The sequence below is a fragment of the Xiphophorus maculatus genome, chromosome 4 (assembly GCF_002775205.1).
Source record: "Xiphophorus maculatus strain JP 163 A chromosome 4, X_maculatus-5.0-male, whole genome shotgun sequence".
In the NCBI taxonomy this organism is placed as follows: domain Eukaryota; kingdom Metazoa; phylum Chordata; class Actinopteri; order Cyprinodontiformes; family Poeciliidae; genus Xiphophorus; species Xiphophorus maculatus.
In genome coordinates this window covers 20800855-20820838 of record NC_036446.1, presented here as the reverse complement: position 1 = coordinate 20820838, position 19984 = coordinate 20800855, and the positions used below count along the sequence as shown (strand labels likewise).

The 19984-nt window shown below is 38.7% G+C and overlaps 1 protein-coding gene across 1 annotated transcript; it reads left to right on the top strand.

Moving 5' to 3' along the window:
• Positions 1 to 913: 913 nt before the first annotated feature.
• cmtm4 (CKLF like MARVEL transmembrane domain containing 4) lies at positions 914 to 18760 on the top strand. Its single transcript, XM_023332517.1, has 4 exons — positions 914 to 1607; positions 11035 to 11211; positions 17694 to 17792; positions 18087 to 18760. Exons 1-4 carry the CDS (start codon positions 1422 to 1424, stop codon positions 18249 to 18251), a joined length of 627 nt encoding a protein of 208 aa, XP_023188285.1. The 5' UTR covers positions 914 to 1421; the 3' UTR covers positions 18252 to 18760.
• Positions 18761 to 19984: the final 1224 nt, after the last annotated feature.

Genomic DNA, 19984 nt, shown 5'->3' with positions numbered 1-19984 from the left:
TCGTTCCTCCCTGTATAGATCACTACCGCAGACCCTTCCTGCCCATCAGCATCTACAACAACTCTTTCAAGTACCTTGAATAATATGAGTTGCAACATTTAATTTCCTTTTGGGATCAATAAAACATTTTGAATTTATTTGCTTCTATTTAATCAAATATCTATAATATTTCAAAATGATATGTGGTTTCCTAGATTTTTAAAATTAGATTTAATGTCTAACACTTAAGAATGAAAACTACAGAGCTCTCCAGGTTGTTGTAAGTGGGACAAGTAAATACTTATTTTCCTCTTTGCAAACAAAACTCCACCCCAAAGGACCGATTTTTATTTATGTATACATTTTAAACATGTCGATAATAACGGGGCAGTAAATGTGCAAAGACTGATTTCTTGTTTGACATATGCAGGTATGTTTCACATTTACATGGTATTTTAAAGAAACATTATCGGCGTTCTAGTTTCAGACTTTTAAATTTTGTAGCTTGTAATACCTGCTTTCACCACGAGATGGCAGAAAAGCGCAAGCAAACTGAACTTCAATGAGAAACTTGAGACTATTTAAATTCTTTAAGTGTGGTGTGTTGACAATTGCTTACTTTAACTTATTGGAGAGAAACCAAAATGTACAGAGGAAAATGTAGTTGTTTTCAAGTATTACATGAAATCAACTCTTTGCTTAGTAGGCCCCACAGATACTGCCATTAAACTAGGAGTTACAAAGAATTCAAAGGACAAAGAACTGGGGCAAAAGACTCCAGAATCAAACTGATAGTTTAGTAGAGAGATAATAGTCTGCAGCTATGCTCGGCTCCTTCGACGTGATCCAGACTGAAATGGTTTTACAGGCTGTTTGGGAATAAAACGGGCACTGAGCCTACTCAAGAATGTGCAGATTTTCAGAGGGGCGGGGACAAGCTGGCTTTCCATCCACAGCGAGCAAAGCGGCGACCAAATCATTGCGCGCTTCTGTAATTGACTTAGTTAGGAAGGCAACCGGGATCTCCTAGCATTCTTCAGCACCAAATTTATCGGATGTTTTTCTCGCTTATAAGTGGCACATTATCTGTGACCTGAATAATAACCAACCTCGCCCGGACTAAACGAACACTGGGACTCGAACTAGTGACCCAAGAAATAAGTGCGGCTCTCTCAGCCAGAAGGAGGAAACGCTGCAGCTTGCTTTCCCCTGCGCGTCGTGTTCCAGAGCATCTATCCCAGGATGAGGCAATGATAAGCGGACCTTCTGGTTGGTTCTCTCCGTCCACCTCTAGCCTGCATGAAACAAAGTCTGTTCTTCGCCACACAGCCTGCGCCGCAACGTAAACGCCTGGCGTGCTGTCACCGCCGCCCGTTTTCCCCCTTTTTATGCTGTGAGTAAACAGTTCTGCTGCTAAGGGTCCAGCCTCTCCCGATATCACAATGAGGACCACGGAGGAGACCGAGGGCTTTGACGGCGAGGCCTCCAACACGTCCATGATCTCCGGGGCCAGCAGCCCGTACCAGCCCACCACGGAGCCCGTCCTTTCACGCAACGTTTTGGGGGCGATGAGGTGCGACATGGAGTACCTCATGTCCTACTTCGGGATTTTGAAGGCGGTGGAAGTGGTGAGTTCAAGCAAACGTTGAGCTGCGCCGCTCACAGATGTGTATCTGAATATATCAAACTATGACGCACAACATAAGCCAATAACGCACTGAAGTTGGATGAAACATCCAGCTTTATAGGAATTTTTTTAAGTGTTACTGAAAGAATGCAATGATTCCTTGTCACCTCTCCTAGGAATTATTTAACTCACACATGCGATCAACTCAAAGCTTATTGCCAGAAGAATTTGTGGAATAACAAGAGCACGCAGAAGTAGTTACCCACATCAGGATCACCAGCCCATGAAGAAGCAGAGGTCACTTTGCAGGATCATGGAACTGCATTCCACTGTTAACAATTTCCCCGTTTCTATGTTAGGATTTTATTGTTAGGCTCTCCCTCAATGTTAAGCTGGACTTAGTTTGATAACATTTGGTGGGGAAGCTGTTCGTTAGTGTCACCAGAAATACTTTTGTAGACCAGTATGCTGTAACCAAACGTCTGAACTGTGTTCAGAGGGAACAACAAAGTAAAACGAGTTCTCCCAAAGATCTGATAACTCAGTAGTGGAGGAAATATCTATGAAGGCCTGACCATTTCTCTTCTTCTGGTGCCAGACAATTCGAAACAGCACACACTTGTGCACATAAAGTGTTGTGTGTCCAAAACAGGAAACATGGAGTAGTAATTACCTCAGCCAGTGTTTACCTACAAAACAAGTGACCTAAATAACCAAACGGTTGGTGCAGCCATCTTTTGTTCACTTTTAGAGCTTGGCTTGCAGTAAAACAAAAAAACAACAAAACGCTTAAATTCTCTGGCAGCTTGCTGGAGTGTGCGAGAAAATTACAGAAAGTCTCAGCTGTTGCACACACCTGCGATGTTTACCTTTGTGCATGTGAGAAAGGTAGTATAGGAAGCCATCTGTCATCAGTGTGGGAGAAGTTTGGAGCTTGCTAAGTAGATTTATGCTCAAATACCACCTGATTTTGACTCAGCTGCAGCACAAGACATCAGTTTATTTAGTTTTGCTAGAAACGCTTAAGTGGTAATGGACTGCAACACCAGACAAACAGCATTATTGTTTTTCATGAATATAAACAGGGTCGTGCTTGGATGCATAGTTATTACGTATTGCCCAGAACTGTGCATACATATATATGCAGCAAACATCCTCTCTTACAAGGCAAGCAGGACTTAGGAAGAGCTATGGATTTTTTTTGCATGCCAGACATAATGTCAATATAAACTCATGCACTGAAAGGCAACCATAATAGTTATTTAGCAGTATAAGCCTACACTGAAGTCCAGTCCTTCATTATTGTAAGATAAAGATTGGGGGTATATTTGTTGATGCTTAAAGTTGGATAATCTTGATACGAAAGTTCGGAATGTCAGTTTTAGAATAATAACCTGCTGCCAAAATGATGTAAAGGTGCACTTTCTAGCTTGAAAGGCTTTGCCTGTATCTATAATTCCCTAAATACTTTTAGGTAGATGCAGTTAAACTTACTAATGTCCTAAATGTACTAAAGTTTTCATATCTATGGGGATATTTTACATTTTGTCACATTACAAACAAAAGCTGGGATTTTTCTGTGGCCAACCCAAGAGAATGGTTTATTGAGAAGAGAAGTAAAAATAAGTTTTTACAAATATGGTGTGAGAATTGCAACAATATAGAGTCCTATCTAATTTAACCATCTTTTGTTGCTGTTACAGCTCGTGGTGTCCTGACTATCTTTGCACATCTAATGAATAAATTTTTGGCCTGTTCTTCCTTTCATAATATCTCATGTGTAGTCAGATGGAAATCATCAAAAGTCACGTCCAAAATTTCTCAGCAGGGTTAATGACTGGACTTTGACTAGGAAATTCTAATGCATGGATATACTCTGATATAAACCATTCCGTGGAAGGCCTGGCTATATGCTGATGGTATTTGTTTTTCTGGCATCTAGCATGTTTTCTTGCTGGATTGCACCTTTTTTTAGCCCCATTTGTCTTCCCTTAAACTGTACCCAGCTTCACAGTTCTCACAGCATTATGATGATCATATTTCATGGTGGGCTTGGTGTTGTAAGGATGTTTCCACAACATTGTGTTTTTTCATGCAGGCCAAAAAGTTCTTTTTTATTCACATGAGAATAATCTGTCATATGTTTTCTTTGCCTTCACGTAGCTTTTGGCGAACTGTGGAAGGGGAATCTTTTAGCATTCTTTTAACAAGTCAACAGTCTTACTATTCTCTCATAAAAGACAGACTTACAGAGTGCAGGATTGATACTTGTTCTGTGAATAGGCTGTTTCACTGGATATTAAGTTTTATTCAGGGGTATCAGAGTAAAAGGAGCTGAATACAAAGTTGAAACCCACTTTTATATGTAAAAAACCCCCAAAGTTATTGAAAATAATGAACTGCTTTTCTTCCACTATTGGTTCATCAGGAAAAATAAAATGTATTTAAGCTTGTAATGTGACATAATGTGATAAAATTCTGGGGTTGTGAATACTTTTTAAGGTAGTAGTGCGTATCCTCCTGCTACACTTTTGTCTTCGTTTGTATCAGTGGTTTGTTCCACTGCGATAATGATTTTTCCAGCTGAGGTGGTCATATTTGTCCTCCACCGACAAAGAGAGGACCAATGAAAGTCTTTCAAGATTACACTCAGTATCTCTGAGGAGCCTTACCGACTTCTAGCCAAGCGCTAAAAGCGCCATTGGCCTGTAATTTAAATTCTCTGTGAGCAGTCCAAGGCTACATGATGACCATGTTAGAGCTCGTATCAAACAGTGCAGAAATGGCTGCATGCAATGAAATGCAGGACTGTGATTTGGAAAGAGATCCTTGAGGCTGTGTCATTTGTAAATAGGTAAACTTTATCCAGTTACAAGAGGAAGTCATTACCATCCCCACAGAACAAAATAAAAAGTATTTCTTTACTAGGCATTGTAGAATATGAATCGTGAATCTGCATTATGAATCATAAACTCGTCTGGTTTTTAACCTTTTACACTGAGAAAGGAGTGTGATGGAATACCTTGTCCTCTCCCCATTTCAGTGGCTACTTCCAAGTGACTTGTTTCAAATAAATGTGTATTAGACTCAGACCTTTTAGACAAGGAGTTATAAAAGAAACAAATAAACAAATCAGTTTTTGAAATTAATCAAATAAATATAACTATTGCAATGCAGAGGGAGTTTCAGGGTTTGCAAATTAAAGCCTTTTCCTCATAGCACACAACACCATAAGAATTATTTTTCTTTTGTGCAGAACTTGTAATAATGCTGTATAATAGTGACTACAGACACATCAGAAAACTCATCCTATCACTTGTTTATAGTGCTTTGTTAGATTAATTAATGTTGAGTCAATGGAAAAACCTGTCTTAGTGATATTATGCTAAATTTTTCAAACCTACATTCATACTGTAGAACTATTTCAGTGTTTTATACAATATTTACTGAATGCTAAATACCCCAAGTGTACATCTAGTTGTATTTCAATGCAGCTTACTAGTCCATATCTGGACTGGACTCTTACATTTTCTGAAAATTTCTTGATACAGAGACAAACAGGAGAGGCTCTAGAAGGAGATAATGTGAGCAGCCAAAATTACATTCATGCAGGAACTGACTCTGCTAACATGACAAGCACAATGAAAGATTATCTTGGAATGCTCAATGAGCAATCAGAAAGATTTACTAATAATTTAGCATTTTTCCTTTCACTGGGGTTTCATTGACCAAACCTGGATTTTATGTAGATGCTGCTTTATGAAGCTGACCGGAGAGCATTTGTGTGTATTTGCATATCCCGTTGTGAAACTACAGCATAGGCTGCAGGTCTACAGTAAATAGCCTTTATGAACTTCATGTTCCAGTAGTAAAAATGTCTCAGTTGAATAGCATTGGCAGCACATTAGTAACAATACCTAATTATGATATTAGCTAGGCCCCGTTTTAACCTAACATAATACCACATATAAAAGCAGTGGTGGTACTTGCATCAGTGGGTCCCTGGGGAAGTTCCTTCATTGTACCCCAAGTTACTATACCTCTCAGAATTTGACTATATAAAAGGGTCTATGTTTGATATAGAATGATTCAGATCAGGCTTAAACCCTCTAAGGATGTTAAAGTTTAGACTACTTGACCGTGAAACGATGATGATAGCAATCATTCCTCTCCACGTACTGCACATGCAAATAAGCAACAGAAAACTAATTCAGGAAGCAACTGGCAGCATTTGTGGCGCCCCCTGGCAAAGCCACCCAGGGTGATGAGCCACAGAACTCATACTAAAAATTGCCACTGCACTAACGGCACTGGTTGTCTAGGTTGATGCTCAAACAGCTAAACTAATCAACATGTCATCATGCTAGTCTGGAGCAATTGAAATGCATCTGCACCAAGATGCTCAACAATCCCCTCGACCTCTCTGGTCTTCCTAAATGAATACATGGACTGAACCTGACCCGGGCTGACTGATGTAATCTGACCAGGGTGTGACTAGCGCGGCAGCAGGCCTGTCTTTGTCTTTGGGCTGTGACTGGGTCAACAAGCCAATATTCGCCACGTGTCCCTACACATACTGTTAAGAAACTGAAACCCCTCAGAGCCTGACAGTGCTCCCACTGAGCTGGAGCCCTCATGGCAAAATAGACACCACTGAAAACATTGTTTGAGATCATATTTCCACAAATTCTGATATCATATTGTGGTAAGGTTCTTTTCTGTGGATCTAAAGAAACTATTTACAATGAGAGAGACTTCTCTAGCTATCATTTGGTGAACATTTTATTTTCAGAGGTTGATATATTCCATTAAGACAGTAAACATGCACTGAAACACACTGAATTTACCAGCTTTCGTATCTTCAATAACAGCAGAAGAACATCATCCCAGCCCATCGAGGTGCAGCCTATAACGTAGCTTAGTAAGACCTCTTCATAACAGATGGTGTGTAACAAGAGGATCAGCATCCAATACGTCTATATACACAACTAGTGTGTTTAATCCTACAGATTAGTACATGCCTTCAAGTATAGGAGGCAAGAAGGAGACAGCTGGTGTGGATAATCATGTGTTTATACATGATGAAAGGAAGCTGCATATCAGTGAAGGTCGATATGAAAATCATTATAATATAATTTAGCATGGTCCTTGTACACCTCCTCCACCTCTCCTGCGATCGCCTGACACCTGCTACACAGAGACCTTGTGGAAGCAATATGCTTTCCTCTTGAGACATGACATCATCTCTCAGCTCAAGCAGCTCTCCACTTTTCTTTGCCTGCACTTATGCTGCAGTCACAGACGGATTGCCGTCCAACTACACACACAACTTCAGGCCCGAACAGATGTGCTTAAGAAGCTCTTTATCCTCACAATTGTTGGCTGAGAACGTTTTTCACTTTTTTGCACTGATGGGCATATTACTTATTTTTCTTTTTCTTTTTATTGGTTTAATATACAGTTGCTTCAGAAAAAGGGAAGATTTTGTTAGTGTCATCTTTTAAAAAGTGTGACATTCGATAAACTAAAGTCTCAGTTTTGAAATCTCGGAAACAGTCTTTGAAAATAACAGTGATGAAACATTTTCTTCTTCAACCGTACATAATCTGAGTCTCTTTTTTTAAACCTGGGTGATATAAACAGGTGGTGACAGTCAATGACTGTTTTTCAGATTGGTTGTGTGGCTCACTGCCCGGGATGCCATAGTGTCAGAGAGCAGCATGATCCCTTCACATAGACAGTCTGTTAATTAGGCCTGAATGGACTGGCTGGTGTGTGATTTTCTGATTGCTATTCATAGTTAAACTAAATGGGTATTTCACAGTTTTCAAGCAAATTGAACTGCATGTCAAGTTTAGTTCCAATTTTTTAATTTATGAAATATGAATAAAAAGTAGCTTTTCTTGCTATTAGTACCACCTTAGTTTGTAAGAAGTGTGAGGACCAAGAACTATCATGAAATTGAATGAGTTTTTACAGATCAATTTTTTAGCGTCCTGTTTCCCCCACACATCAATCTCAGGTTTTTTTAAATTTTTTTTATTCCAATTATAAGTTGAAAAAGATAAGCTGTCCACATTCCTAATCTCCCATCTGTGCAATTCCCCCGTTGTGCCTGCTCTGTGGCAAACAGGAAGAGGTTTCCTGTAGATATGCTGCTCTGCAGCACAGCTTGTTGCAAGTCTGAATGTTAATTGTGCTCAGTCAATGCAAAGGTTGCTGCCGGGTTGTCAGTACCAATATCTTATTTATACATACTGTCTTTTCTGTAGTTTGAAGGCTCATTAGTTCCTGTTTGACAATATATTAAACCATAAAGTCATCATCCATATTATCACTCAATCTATAATCTGATGCGGAAGGCTTTTTTAGGATGCAAGACATCATTTTAAGGCCACATATTTCACATTTACACATACTGTAGAGGCATCTAAAATGGCAGTAAAACTAGCAGGAACAACAACTTATGGATCAAAACTACCAAAACTGATCAATTTTGCTTGAGTCTCTATCCATGATTTTGGCAGCTGAGTGTCTGTATAGAAATGTCAGGCTTAGTCATGTGATATTCAAAAATTTCTCCTAAGCCAGTTATCTACTAAAATGTATTTTCTACAACACTTCCAAAGAGAAACATTTACTTGCATATCTTGTATTAGTGATCCCAGCAAATAACAAGAGGAATCCTTCACAACTTATTGACATGTACAACTTAGATTAAATGAATCATTTGCAGCCGTAGCAGAATCTTGCACACACACACACACACACCAAATCAACCTATAACTCAAATTACGTTTATTCAGAGGGAGAAAAATATAGATATTTTTCTTTTATCAAAATGTGGTAATCATCTGCATCCCTACCGTTAATACTGTCCATCGTCCCCTTTGCCAACAGGAGAGCACTTACAGTATTTTCTCCTATAAAAAAGTTGTAACATAAAGAGAGGACTCTTTGTTCATTTTTCTTTGGACAGCCTGTACTCCTTTCATTCTCTCTTTTCATCAGCTCACCCCACAAGGTGAAGGTCTGAAGGCAAAGGTGGGCATAGAACAAAGTCTTTGATTTTGTGCCTGAAATATTCTTGTCTTGTTTTGGTCATGTTTTTTTGTTGTTGTGGTTTTCTCAATCATTATCCAGCTAGAAGACCCAACAATGATCTGTTTCCTATTTTCTGTTTTCTGTCACAAGGTGTCAGATTTTTATAAGAAACCTTCAGATTTCTCAATATGTTTATGACACCATGCTCACAAGGACCTGTTCACAGTTTGATGGAAGGACAGAAATGCTTTTCCCTGGAAAGCCTACCAAGCATTTGTCACATAGATGAATGTAACGGCTGTCAAATACTTCTTTAAAAACTGTGGGCACTGCTAGTGGAAATATGGTGCTTGGTAACACACATCAAACATGTAATACTGTCCAAATATGACAAATTTATAAATAGGTGCAGATAATCCAAATTAGGCCTGTCACGATAACAAATTTTGCTGAGTGATTAATTGTCTCAAAAATTATTGCGATAAACAATAATATTGTTTGAAGACCTTTTTACACTGATTTAATGGAAATGACATAATAATGCATGCGATTTCCTGCCAAAGATAGATACACTTTATTTTCAAAAAAACACTTAACACTGGAACTGATGAACAAAATAAACAAAACAACCAAAAACAATAATAAAATATATTCTCAGTCTCCATTAACAAAATTTTACTTTAATTAAAAACTAAACAACATAAAGCCAAAGTGGAAATAAATACTGCATTCAACCAAAAGAGTGCAAATTATGAAGTCTGTATACTACAGTAATCATTAGATTTAAATAGATTGAAATATTTTAAATAGATTTAAATAGAGAGGATGAGCACATCCGACTACCTGATACGATAGTTCACGCTACACGATTTTTTGCCCCGATTTTTCCCTTATGACAATCTTAGAACTTTGGCCGTTCTAAGATTGTCGCTTGCGATTTTGTAACCGATCATCCTGTAGTGTGTGGTGTGTTACGGTAGATCGTCGTGGCCTCTCCGATCTAAATCAGGGGTTTTCCCCGACTGGGAACCAGAACTCAGCCTGTTGAATGTGACAGGTAACCAATCAGAAAGCACGGATTCCTCTCTATGCTTTCTGAGGGGACATTACGGAGAGGAATCCCAAACGCGCAACCCGAAGTCTAGCGGACTTTGGAGATGATACGTGGAAACAACATTAATGTTTATTCAACATTTTGTGCAAAGAATACAGAAATGACAAGGGGAGGAGTTGGAGCGAAATTGCTACCGCAGTTGATAAACCCGGTAACTTTTCAGCTGTTCTTCCTTAACGTGACATAAATAGGTTCTAATGATTTTCGTTCAGTCAGGACTTTACGCTGACACTAGCCACATGCATTGCAGGTAGATTGTAGTAAAGCATTGATTAATGCCTGGTTTTAAAATTAGTTCACTGGACTTGTAGCCATTATTTTGTGCCCATTATTGGACACCACACGGCAGGAACGAACCGTTATACTTAGGATTTCTGTCGACTAATGTGTGGTCTGTCAGGTTTTGAAAATGGGCCGACAACCTTAAGATCGTGTAGTGTGCGCTGGGCTTTACACTAAGGAAATGAGGGAGGGAGGGTCAGTGGAGAGCACCGGAGTTTAGCTTTTTTCATTCAGTGTCTTCAACAGAAAGAGAAAAAGGGCAGAAGAGACGATAAAGCCGATAATTAAAATGAGGTCGATAGTTGTAATTTATTGTGCGATTAATTGATTTATTGTTTATTGCACAGGCCTAATCCAAATGAAATGTTCTCACATAGATTTAATAGGATTTCAGTGTATGTTAGCTTAGCTGTTTTGGGTCCAAAATATGCATCTTCCTTGCGGCTGTTATGTCTCTTGGTTTTCCTGTATTTTAAAGCTAATCTGTAATCTGTGTGTCTTTTGGGGCTCTGGATGGCATAGAAACTCCTAAAGAGCAGAATTTCTTTCCCATTTTGTGGTTTGTTGATGGAAATTGGCTGCAGTCAGGCGTCCCAGGCTGCCAGCAGCAGCAGCAGCTCTCATGAGAAAAGCTTATGGTAATTTTAGTCTATTCATAGGACTCGCAAGTTTGGGATTCCAGCACAGTCCCATCAAATATTGAACATAAAGTGACCTTCATGCTTTAGACCAGCATTACCGCAAAGAATCTCTTTACTAAAGGTTGATGGAGTCTTGTCTTTCTATTCCAAACATTTGTTCAGCATGGATTTTAATCAAATGTATGTTTGATTTAATGTATGCTAAACATACATTATTATTAGTTTTATGCAAATTTTTCATATCATTTTAATGCCACAAACATTATCCAACACTGTATGCCCTGGATGTTTTTTTTCCCCCCAAACTTAACCATATCCTTTACTTTCTGTTCTTCCGATCTCTGCAGGTCCTGTCACTCATCAGTTTCATCTGCATAGAGACCATCATGATGTGTTCTCCCTGTGGAGGGGTCTACTTATTTGAGTTTGTCAGCTGCAGTGCCTTCGTGGTGACAGGAGTCCTTCTCCTGATCTTCTGCCTCAATCTCCACATCAAGGTTCCTCAGGTCAACTGGAACCTGACGGTACGTACCGAGGTGGGAGTGGGCACCAGTCTGATGGGTTCTGACTGTTAAGGTAGCTCTATTGATTTTATGGTATATATATGTCAGATTTATGTTTAAAGAAGCAGCAAGGCTACTTTCTGTAAATGGTGACGCGAATCCTCTTCGGAGCTGAAGTGTCCTATCATTCAAGCTTCTGCCTCACAGAGCACCGCCCCCCTCAACTGCCCCACTCAGCTCCTTCAGACTAGCCAGCAGCAATTAGCAAACACCTGGTGAAACTGCACATTTGCTGAGCTCATTGTAGGAGCTATTTCTCAGTGCTGGTAAAAATGCTGTTGAAGGGTTAATAGAGGAGTGGTGTTGTGATGACTTCCTGAAGGTGGAGTTTCAGAAAGGGCAGGAGTTTTTAAAGAGACAGAGGCCCAATTTCAATTTCAAGTAAAATTTATTTTAAGTCATATTTGATTTATGGCATTTTTATGACAACATAGGTACTTGATTATGTTATAAAATGGCTGTTTTGTTTGTTTGTTTTGGTCTCATAACTTATGGGAGGATATGCAAGACATTTCACCCATACAGTGCAAAGGCAAGTCTACAAATATTAAGAAAATGTAATCTTCTGACAAACCTAAAAGAAATAAGGATTTTGAAGTATTTTCACAGTAGAAACTGCACTACTCAAGTTTTACTTCTAAGAACGAATCATGTTATTGGAGTCCTGCATGTAGCAAGGCAGTAAGGCTTGATTCTTACAGCAAGCCATTGGTCCAGAGAGCCTGCAGTTTGACTACTTGCTTCGTCAGCTGTAAGCAAATGAGCTGGTTGGTGTTCTCCTGCAGATCCTGGCCGTGTTGCAAAACTGTCTCCAACAGTATTTCCAGGGGTCACACAGCTTACAGCGAATATCGTGGCAATGCAGTGAAATCAGATGTCCAAACCCAACCACAGGTATCAGATTCCTTCGTGGTTTTTCTCGTGTAGTGTTCCACCTCAAACATGAAGAGAAGGTGGGTTTTGGCTTCAGCTCTTTTGGAAGCAGTGCACCAAAGCTCTTTTACAGACTTTTGAGAGGCCACAGTGAATTAAAAAGCGCTGATTTAAGAATTTCTACCCAACATGTTTGACCACTGCAGTGCACATGATCTAAAATCCTCATGTTGAGACTTTTCACTTTTCATTTTCTGTGCCCGGTTCAAATTAATAGCTTAACAATAACAAAACAATAACAAAATTATTGTTTTGTTTGTTTGTTTTTTCTGATCAAAAATTAAACAAATAGGTTCTAAATATGAAAACTACACGAATTGTGTCTCAAACTGAGCAAATTTAAATACTTTACTCTGAAGTGGGCTGACTTGTGGCTGCATTATTATTTAGGAAAAGTGAGGGGAAGAAAATGTGTTGTAGCTTTGTCATTGTTGTAGGTGCTGCTTTCCATATTTCACAAGTTCTGCTGCTACTCCAAACCGTTATGTCACGCGAGCCCAGAAAGCTCAGCTGCACTGCTGAATGTCGGCTCAGCCTCATGCTGAGAATGTCTGCAAAGTTCAAAGCTGCCTCAGTCACATTTGGCCCCTGGGAATTTCACTATGAATGCACATTTCACAGACTTACCCAACAGTTATCCCTCCTGCTTTGCTTCCCTGTTCTCCCAACTACTCTGACAGTAGTCTCGTGTGGTGCTGAGCTGGTGTATGGTTTGGTCGAGGGTTTTAATTGTGCTGCGGGATTTTATTGTTTCAATTTGTCTCTAGTGACAAATTTGTCAGCCAAGAGGGCGGGCCTTGACTGACTCTGACTCCTTCCACAAGGAAATTAATTGAATCTCGGGACTTTCCTGTGAAGTCATTTGATCATTACCAGTGATTATGTTAAACTTAAGGATCTAGCTCTTCAATTCACACCACCTACCTTATTTTATTATTGTTATTTTTTTCAGTTCATAGTCAAAAAAAAGTGCCACACAAAGAAATTCTGTAAAGAAATAGGACAACACTAAAGGAATCAGACACAATTAGAGCAAAAAGGGGGGGCACAGAGAAGGGGAGGTCTCTTTTTAGAAAGAGAGCAGCAGTTTGGATAGTTTGGTTGTTTGTGAAACATAATCTGGTTTTGTTCTGAGAACAGGCAGCAACTAATCAAAATGAATGCATGACTGAACTTTGGACGTTTCAGACCGATGGTCGTGCCACAATGGTTTAGTAGTTGTTTAGGGGTCAAGACCAGTGTCTTTCAGAATGTGTCGCTACTGTTATTGGTCATTTTATAATTATTTTTACATCAAAACAACAAATTAATGCTTGAGTTTGAGTTTCTTTTGTTGCTTTACAGACAATTTAGTCAAAATCTCAGAAATTCTGAAAGTTAAAAGGTTTCTTTAGGAGCTACTGGGAATTTATGGAAATTTGCAAAAATGTATGAAAATAAACAAGTTTGAGTATATCTTTGCAATCACATGCACATAGCACGTTGCATGCCACATTGGTGTTAAGGCCATGAGATGATTTATCAAACCCTGGACTACTGAGTCACATTTTTGAATGCAGAGCACAAGCCTGGGGCTACCTAAAGTGAAGAAAGTTTTGATTATACTCCAGGGTAAATATATATAATGGTATTAATCTTTAATTTATATATGTCACCTTTATGCCTGCCCTAGACAAAATAATATTTAGCAAATTTATTAGAACAGGATACAATTGCACCCATTTTCCGTAATTCCCATAGAAATGTTCTTATTTTTATTATTTCCAAAACTCCCTTAAATTCTCACAGAAGTTTTCCTGACATTTTCCAGAATCTTTCGTCCCTCAGTTATCCTGTCCCCATGTCTGGATAAGTATAGAAACGAATTTTATACAAAATTGAATGTTCAGTTACCTAAACAACAAGATTTTGAATTTCTGTGACATACTAGACTTTCCTTGATTTTTATCTTTGTAACATTCTTATCATTGATATGCCAAATGAACCTTATGTTTTTGTCCATCTAATTGATAGTTCTGTTTTGAGTTACTAATAGGAAAAAAAGCAAATAAACAAATGCTAAAATGAAAAATTATATATACATATCTTCATGAATTTTTGACCCTCATAGATGAGTGAATCTGAACCTGTGATTTCTAAACTGGCTCTCATATAGATGCCAGATCAATCATTGAAACTTTTTATTGACTCATTTCAAAGATCAAAGTGATGTCGCAGATAACAAACTGTGTTTTCAAGAATCTAAAGTTATTGCAGATTTAGCCAATCTTTAACAGAGAATAAAACGTATTATAGATTCTGAAATCAGGTCTGAAAGAAGCAGCCAAATAGCTACCACTATTCGGGAACAGAACCCTATTTTAATATTCATTGTTTAATTGATTTGTAGAATCTGAGGTGAATGTTTCATGTCCAGAATGTTATGAAAAATAACAGACCAGAGTAATATACCAGCTGCTGAAGCAGTGGTATGAAATGACAATGTACAACCTCTGTACACAAGGGGAAGCCACCCTGAGTAATGTTTGGACACCATTCAGCTGAAAAGTTTAAAATGTAAAATGTGCTTACATTGTAGAATATCAAGATGCTCAGTGAGATGAACTGTAAAAAAAAACCCAATCTGTATTTAATTTAACAAATGTTTTATTTAATTTTATATAAACTGTAATAAAAATGCTGTGTTTGGATTTCATTGTTATCAGTCTGTTATCCCAATGTCCAAGATCCAGTCAGATGGTTATTTTTCTTTGCTTGAAAGTTTCCATTAAATAAACACTCAGTGAAGGTTTCTAGTTATTTATAACATCAGTTGTTAATCTGTCAGCAGTCCAGCCCAGACACCACTTTTCTCATGTCTTATTTGCTTTAGTAGAAGTGGAATCCAATAAAGGCGTTCTTGGGTTTGACAGCTGAAGTCCACCACCCAGGCAGACATAAGACACAGAAAAAAAAAAGCCTGCCTTCATCATTTTATTCCTGCACAAGGCTGCCTGGCCCTGTGAGGCTTGCAGAACCTGTCAGGAGAATAGATTTCATAAGCAGCGCTCTGCTGCTGCTGCCATTAGGGTTTCCATAGTTACACTTCAGTGAGTATTTCCACTTTCAAACCTGAGCGCTCACCAGCCACATGCAATGACAGGGAGCTGCTAACAGGAAAGAAAAAAAAAACAAACAGTCCCTTATTTTGTACCTAAGCCAGGTGTATCCTACAAACTCACAAAAAGAAGATTTGTTAGGCTGACTTTGCAGAGATAGACTGATAACCAACCTTTTTCCAGCAGGTCATTATGTCAAACAGAAATGTTCACCAGGCAGGAGGAATACATAAAGTTCTACCACCATGTTAGAATTTTACAAACTCTTTCAGCTGGTGCAGAAACTACTTTTTCTGGGAAAAATCTTGATTATTTCAAAGTATCATGATGTCCATGTCTTCTTGGATATTATTTAAGGCTCAGTTTATTAAAACCACCTTAAAAAAATATTCATACAGCCTGAACTTTTTCATTTTTTTTTAACTTTAGGATATATTAAACTGGCACATTTCTATCATTTTAGCCCATCTAGAGAACTTTTGCCAATCAGCTCAGGCTCAGTCAGGGCTCTGAGGCGTTCACAGATCATCTGTATTTGTACTAACATTATCTTACCCACAGATGAACTCTAGTTGTGACTTCTGAAGGCAATTCATTTTACCAGAACTTATTAATAGAACCATAGAAAATGGGTTTGCAAAAAATGTTGAAAACTGTGTCCCAGTTTCCTTTAAAATCATATGCTGCTGTTTTGGTCACATAAAATGTAAATGAAATTAATTTAAATGTGTTTTGTGTCAAAACGACAAAACCTTCAGAAGCCATATGAATTTGATTTTTAATCAAAATAAAGACCAAGCAAGCCTGCTTGTCTGTGGGAGTAAAAAAACAAAACTGTTAAAGGTTTTTTGTTATTGAAATCTAGCAAAAAGAAAACAAGTGAAAAAAAGCATTTTTCATGCAAAGGTCAACAGCTCTCTTCAGCTTTCATATTTCACAAATTACACGCAAATCAATATGCTGCACCTGCTGACATTGTTGGCTTCATTGACTTTATTAGGTAAAGTAAGTCATTCTAAATTGAGTGAGTCGAGCTAATAATTGTAAAATTCTCTGAAAAATGATGATAAGTTAATCTTTGTTTATTTCAGAACATTTATGAAACAGGCTTTCTTTGTGCTGCTTGAGCTGAACTGATTGAAAAGGGGTTTTCAATTGGCACAAAGGCCAGTCATAAAGTAAATACACAAAAACTGAACCTCAAATAATAAAAGGTGTGAACAAATTTTTCAGCAGATGAAAGCAGGGTGACTGGAAGGGGAATATTTAGGAAGCTACTTCACATCAAATCAGAAGTAGCTGATTATAGATCCAGCAGACAGATGGAAGTGTGTGCTGTTTGAAAGACCTGCTGTGTCGACATTCATGTTGGGCATTCTTTGGTCAAAGGTCTGGATTATAACTCTGTTGCTCATTTACTGTTCCACTTTGCATGTGGGGAAAAAACGACTACTGATTAAACAGCTGATCAGTGGAGCATAAACTGGTTTTCTGTTGTTTTGCCCTTCTGAGCTGTGTGTTTCAGCTGTGAGTTTATGCGCTCATGTACAGCAGAGTCCAGTCACTGTGTGGGACCTTGCCATTGTATAAGCCTTGTTGTGTCACATGACATGAGAGACCGGTCTGTAATGATTTCGATCATGCATCTGATCACAAGATCCGGGAACCCAAGTGTTTCACTATTAACCCTTTCCTGGCTGAAAACAGCAGAGGAGGACCTGAAACAGGAGTGTGTCTGTTAATTTTCCTTTTATGTAAAACAAAAAGGGTGGGGAGCGGAGTATGTGTGCAAAGAGGGTGTGTATGTAAGATGAGATGTTAGGTGGTTTGATGTTTTAGCTGTGTTCTGCTCTCACCTCCTGCTCCTTTTGTTTTCACGGCCATCGTTAGACACCAGGAAGCAGTTTGCTTGGTTGGAAGAGTGAAAGTTTGATAAATGAAGAACATTGTCTGTCTGTCTGTCTAACCAGAGTTCAGACTGATCATGCCGGACAGTAATGGTGAAGGATCTTTCAAACAAGCAAAAGGAATGAAAAGAAGAGAACTGATGAAAAGCATAAGAGAAACAAAATTTTAAAATGCATTGCATCAATTATGGTTGCAAAAGAACTCCTATCTCTTCATTACCAACGTTATTTCATTTTGGGGGCGAGTTTTCAACATAAAACCATAGACACTGAAAACTCACCTTTGACCTCTGTTCATCCAGTTGGTCTGGATGTATTATCATCAGCTCTGCCTTTTATGAAGGAAAACAGGGCTTTGTTAAAAAAAAAATTAGAAAAGCACCTTGGACCTTAGATGAAAAACGTAAATGTTTTAATTTACTGGTGGTGTTTTGTGTCTAAATTTGTGAAAGAAATCCTTTAGATCAGTACTAATAGATGTTGATGTCTGTGTGTCTTCCTTCAGGACCTGGTTAACACTGCTGCCAGCACCTTTTTGTTCTTTCTCTCGTCCCTTCTTCTGGTCTGCATCAACCACAACACAGGAGCTGAAAAAGCAGCAGTAGTAAGTTTCTCGGAAGTTTCTCGGATGAACACACCTTCAGTTGTAAACCTTCACTCACTAAAGGCTAAAAAGTAAAGGTCATTCAGTTTTTGAATAAACAGCTATGTTGCAGAAACATGAGCTCTGTCGTCCAAAAGTTCTCCTTATATTATTAAGGATTATGTTAGCTGCAGGTTTTACAGTGATAGCTTGTTGAAAGGTCAGCAGAGGCCAATTTAGAAGGCTTTAATCACGTAGTTATTTGGTTTCCCATTCAAATTCAGACATTGTTTTCCTGTTTCCACTTGAATGCAGGTCTTCGGCTTCCTGGTGACAGGTGTGTTCGGCCTAAACACCTTCCTGGCGGTACGGAGGTGGCGCCGTGGCAACGGGTGTCAGGGGGCCGCTCAGACCAGCGAGTACATGCGAGCGCGCACGGCATCTCGTGGAGAAATGGAGGCGCGACCTGAGCTCGCGTGAGAGCTCGTAGATAAACTACGCACCGGCAGCTGACAGAGATGGATGCGACTCTGGCCCGTTGAGCATAGTTGGGATTTGGACCTCTGCAGTTCTGATCCCTAAAAAAAGCTTTGTTTAACAGCCAGAGATGGGCCATGCAGTCATTGAGATTCCTTCTCAAATGAAACAGTTTCACAGGAAAAGCTGGACCAGAACTTAAGCCACGAACCACTTCCGTGTCTTGGAAGACACTGGTGACATTTGCAAGTTTTGTCTTTCACTGTGATTGAAGGCAGTGAGTGATAAGTGGTAGAAATATACCTGTGGACCAGGGCTCCACGGACAAGCAGCTCTTTCACCTGCAGTCATCCCTTTATTGTTCCATCCTGCAGCTTTTTGCTTCTTCCTGTGAAAAGACTGGTTGTTGAACATAATATCTGATGAAGTATGACTGTTTTCTTTTTTTTTGGCAGACTTTATAATCACCTTTTAAAATTGTAACCTGAAATCGGTAAAACATTTTGCTGCCAGGAGTCACACAGTGACATTACAGTGGGGGGGGGGGGGGGGGATTCTTGACTTGAAAACCCTGTGAGGTCAGATTTTATGAATGATTAGAAACGTTTGACTTGAAAACTTCAGTAACAACAGAAAGAGAATCTGTTTTAACTTTGTGCTTAGACAACCAAAATTGTTTTTCTAATCTTAGATTTCAATTGACATTAGTTTACTTTTTACTGTTTTGCTATAAAAGTGCATCATAATTATTATTTTTTAAACACATGTATTCCTAGCAACCTCTGGTCCAAAATAATTAATTATCATTTTTGTTTTTCTAAAATTAAAACAATCCGTGAAGATACTTCGACATATCCAGGCTACAAAGTGAATCCAAACCTTACTATGTGATGTGGATCAGTCTCCTCGGGCTGTAAGGTGCATCTCAGGTACAGACGCAGTCTTTTCCTCCTGTGTGATACTCAGAAAGCATCTAAATTTGATCACAGGGTGCCTCGACCTGAATGCTGTGTCTCTCCTTGTTGCGTCTGTTGGAAAGTTGCAGAGCACAAAGTAGAGTTAACATTCCTTTACTGTTATTTTTTGTTGTTGTTGTTGTTGTTCTGGCCAGTGTTTCTCTGGTGATAATGAAGATGTGTCTGGAAAAGTAGCATCATCTCTGCTTTTGAGGATGAAGGAAGCATTTTTTTATTATTGAAGCTGCACCACAATTGGACTACACTTCTGTAAGGTTTAGTTTCCAAAATGACTCAATGGCTCCACCTCCTGGTTTGCATTTGAACTGCGTCTCCTTTGTACGACACCAAGACAACTAAAAAACAGGCAACGTGAGGGACGGAAATCTGTGACATGCTGATGATTTGCCCAGGATCTCAAAGGACGGACAAGGATGGTATGTGACTGTTCGAAATTAGTTTAACGTAAAAGCAGAAATGGCAATATGAATGTTTAATGATATTTTAATGGTTTAATTAACATAATTATTTACTATTGAGATAGTTTTGTGACTGAAGTACATGCATCAAAGACAATCATGTTGCTATTTATGTTTGTAACCTTTATTAGTAAATTTACATTTGAGTAACGCTATAAGCTCATTTAGAGCGACAAAGTTAAACTAGTGTGTTATGCTTTTTAGTTATGAAGCTGGTCATCTATTTGTATATTAAAAACAGCCTGATTACAGCTCATCCTCTCTTTCAGTGTACAACATTGTGCTAGATTATGTCATTAAG